Raw genomic sequence first — 4,478 nt, forward strand, 5'->3', positions numbered from 1 at the left:
TAAAAAAAAAAAAAAAAAAGAATAGTAACAGAATGGTAGCTTTTCATAAATTTAAATTACACAATTATACATAATCATGTAATATACAAATTATAACTTTTCAAAAATATTAATAGTAACAAAGTTTCTTTAATATTAACAAATATTAGAAACCTATCTGTTAAATACAGATAATAAATCAATATATTTCAGTGTTCAATTATATTTGTAGCATTTATATTATAGTATTTCATTTAAGAGAAATGATATAATTAAATAATACTTGTATTAAATTTGCATAATTTATAACAGATGGTGATATTTTATATATATTGTAGAATTTCAATTTAAATATAATTTAGATTTATTTTTAATTCATATGATACTTATGAACTTATTATTTTATTTCAAAAGAAATAATTGAGTATCATAGTAAAATATATTCCAATAATATATATCAATATCAATGATACAAAATAATGAATTAAAATTAACATTTACATTCTATAATCTTATTGTGAAGCAATTTATTGTTAATAATTAATAATTTCTTAATACTTAAATTTATTCTTCATTTGTAAATATCTAAAAAGAAATAATTAGAGAATTAACTTTATTAATATATCAATTGTGTAAATTATAATTTGAACTAAATATCATTTATAATCTTTTCCACTTTGAATATTGCATTATACTTAAGTTTTGGTATAAAATATGCTTTTCGTTACTTATTTAAAATTTTTCAATCAATCTAATTTATGCTATCTGTTTAGAACTTTATACCAGGATTGGCTTAAATGGAAGCTATCAGATTTTAATTGTGCAACTAATCTCTACTAAACTACAATATCACTATGTAGGCTATAATATTGTTACATACATAGTGCTGAAGTGTTGGTGTCAAAGTCAAATATTAACAGTAGTATAGGTATATGTGAATGTATGTAGAAATTTCATGTTGATTTATTCTTTTTACTGGAATAAATCTTCACTGGTAAGTTCCAGTGTACTTTGAAATGTACATTTGCCATTTTTGCTTTTCAGAGTTGTATTCCTTTATTATTTTCAGTAATTCTACACAAAAAGAGGTTCTTGTGTGGAAAACTGCTTGAATTCCTCAGAAAAGTGTTATTTAAATTTCCAAAATTCAAATAAACAGGACCAATTTTTAAGATGGTTCACTGTATTTATAAATACTATGATCTAACAGTTTTAATCAAATATATATATGCACCAAGAAATATACAAAGTGTTTCAGAAGGTATGTAACATCCCGAAGTCGAAAATTACATGACATATAGTTATTTTTGAAATGTTATTAATTGTCAAAATTGAATGCATACATATTTTAATACTTCTTATATGTCATATATTTTTGACATTAATTTGCAAAACTTACATAAATCTAATTTCTAAATACTTTAGGAATAGGGCAAAAATAAAATTAGTATCTCAATTGATATATTAATGTATTTAACAATAATAATAGATTAATAAAATAAAACAAAGAACCAGCCTATATACTGGTGTTGAAAAATAAACTAATATGGAAAATCATTTTGTAATAAATTCATGAAATTATAAATTTTACATGAATTGTATGGAAAATGTGCTAAATATAATTATATAATTTTATACTATCGTGTAAGATCAACATTTTCAATTAAGCATCCAATTTTAACAATGAATAATATAAAAGTTTGTGTCCATACATTATATAAAAATTTTATAACTTATCTCATACATATAGTGGTTTCTTTGTTATTTTAAGGTGTTACACATCTTCCAAAAGATTGTTTCACATCCACACTTCTTCCAGAAAAATATTTCTGCTATGTGTTATTTGAACACTTAAATGGAGTTGGCATGCACTACAAGAAAAGAAGGAAACATAGTTAAGTAGTTTTAATTAGAGTTTGAAGCATTATGGTAGCATATGAAGCATTTTGAGATATCAAAGAAATAATACATATGCATTTATACACAAATACATCATATACATCCATATGATTACGAAACATATGACTTTTTTGTCTGTATCAATTGTTAGCCTTTCATTATTGAAGATGAATTCTTATTTGGGGAAGTGACAAGACAAATTAATTTCTTTAATTAGATTTTTATATTTATTGAAATATTTTTTCTCGTGTTTTAAGTAATAATTAATAAATGTATTTGTTTTATTTACATTTATCAAAATATCAATTGGTAATTTGATAAATTTTAAAGTCATATTGATCCAACTATATACTTTTGCTTATATAAAGATAAAAGAAAATTTGTGTAAAACAACAATTGTTTTTGAATAAGATATTTGAAAGTTTATAATATTATATATAAATGCATATAATATAAATTGAATTCCATAACAAATTTTTATTTAATATGTATATCTTTATTATTAATTTAATGTGAGAAAAAAGTAAATAATATGATAAATTATTTTTGCATAAAAGTCTGTTAGGGCTAGAAGTAAAATATAATGAAACAATAAATTTGGGATTCATTTAATTCCAATGTTATTTATTTATATTTAATTTATTTTAGTTACAGTATATTTACATTTTATGTTTTACATAAAACCTAATTCTATATAATTCCCTTAACAAATGATACTTAATAATATTATTAAATTTTCTTTTCAATTTTTATAAAATAATTGCAAAACTGCATATAATTAATAATATACAGAAAATTTTGTTATAATAATTAATTAACAAATAAATATAGGAAAATATAACCACATGCCATAAAAATACTGCATATTACATAGTTTTATTTTTACGAAATCCTTAACTTCGGAATGTTACATACCAAAAGAACATTACATTAAAATATGTGCTTGAAAAATATGAAATTACTTTTAGTCAAAGAAAGTCGTTGTTAAATATAAATATGGTGTTTAGAAAACCAATTTATGAAAAATGATTACTTTAGAAGGATTCAAATAAAATATATTTACAAATTCTAATTTAAAGTATTGTTACAAGTTTTTAAACAATACATATTTTATAATACTTAAGTATATTGTATATACTTTCTTTCTGGTTTTAAACAATGTTTTGAATAGTATACAAATGTTGGGAATGACAAACATTCAATGCAAAATAACTTTTTTATAAGTAAGTTTTGGGATGAATTTTAGTTAAAGTATAAAATGTGTTATTATTTTGATAAAAATAATCAATTGAAAAATATTTTGATTTTTTATATAAATTGAATATGATAAATTAAAAAATTAATGAAAATGCCATTTCAATATTAAACAAACCTTTAAATTAAATAAGATATTTTATTTTCTCAAATTTGGTTTTTATGAATTCTTATTTTATTAATAAATACAGATTAAGATAATTAAAATGTTTAACATCCATAATTATTATAACGTTTGTAATTCCAAATTTTAAAGAATTTTTTTTTACTGCTACAGGTTAGCAGAGGGTAGCAAACCAAAAATATTTGAAGAATCAAGCGAAGATGAAGAAGAAAAGGAAACTCTTGAAGAAAGAGGTAAGAAATTATTAATTTTTAAATAATTTATATTTTATAATAATAAATGCGTAAGATTTTACATATATTTTAAGAATATATGTAATGTATATATGTAAAACTATGTTATATCTATTTAATATTTATACCTCATAATTGATTATTTGTTTCTGCTATTGAAATGACTCTTACATTATCATTATTATTATCCACATTATAATTTTAAATATAATAAAAAATAAGTAATTTAGATCAATTAGAAAAAATAAAAACAATCATTAAAGGACAGTAATAAATAGCAAAAAAAAATGTCAATGTATGTGCAAAAATTTTAGAAAAACGTAAAGCATTTGAAGCAAAGAGAAAACGTCATTACCAAGAGTGGCAAGTACTTCAAATGGCTCGAAAACAATTACTTGAACAGGATGAAGAAGATGAAGATGACGATAATGAAGAAAATGAAGAAAATGAGGAAGACGTAGAAAAAGATGACAATAATTCTTTTCCTTCTGAAGATCAAATTGATTTTGATGTAAAATTCAAGTGCATGCCATCATGTAATGCAACAAAAGGAAAGTGATATGGCAAAGAACGTTTATAAACAATGTTAACAATTATTTGATTAAAATTTGGAATTCAGTTATCTGACATTTTTAATTCATGTTAAATTTATTTACTATAATATGATAACTGATAGATGAATTAAATCACTAATAATCAAATAATAATGTCCATTTTAGAACAGGTAAATAATTAAGTTAATAAATTTTTGCAATTGACTGATTTACTTTTTTCCAAATAATTGACATATATATTAAACAATGTAATTAATTACACAACGAATTTACAATGGATTTATAGTTAATTACTTGCGTAATTAATTGCAATATATGAATAAATAATTAATATCCAACAAGTATTTTATTTAGTGATTTGTTTTCTGTGTTTAGTAATTGATTATGTATTGGTTAATTATTGCATTCAAATTAATACTTATTTTTTTGTTTCTA

General features: G+C 21.0%; 1 protein-coding gene across 1 annotated transcript in view; it reads left to right on the plus strand.

Moving 5' to 3' along the window:
* Positions 1-4,084, plus strand: part of LOC108547582 (protein phosphatase inhibitor 2) — a 5,604-nt gene extending 1,520 nt beyond the window's left edge. Inside the window, exons 4-5 of the mRNA XM_017900163.1 lie at positions 3,410-3,489; positions 3,804-4,084. Coding sequence (XP_017755652.1) covers positions 3,410-3,489; positions 3,804-4,048 — 325 coding nt within the window. The 3' untranslated portion in view covers positions 4,049-4,084. The remainder of the gene's footprint in view (positions 1-3,409; positions 3,490-3,803) is intronic.
* The last annotated feature ends 394 nt before the right edge of the window (positions 4,085-4,478 follow it).

This window comes from Eufriesea mexicana, unplaced genomic scaffold (assembly GCF_001483705.2).
Source record: "Eufriesea mexicana isolate 0111107269 unplaced genomic scaffold, ASM148370v2 scaffold1121, whole genome shotgun sequence".
NCBI classification, from domain to species: domain Eukaryota; kingdom Metazoa; phylum Arthropoda; class Insecta; order Hymenoptera; family Apidae; genus Eufriesea; species Eufriesea mexicana.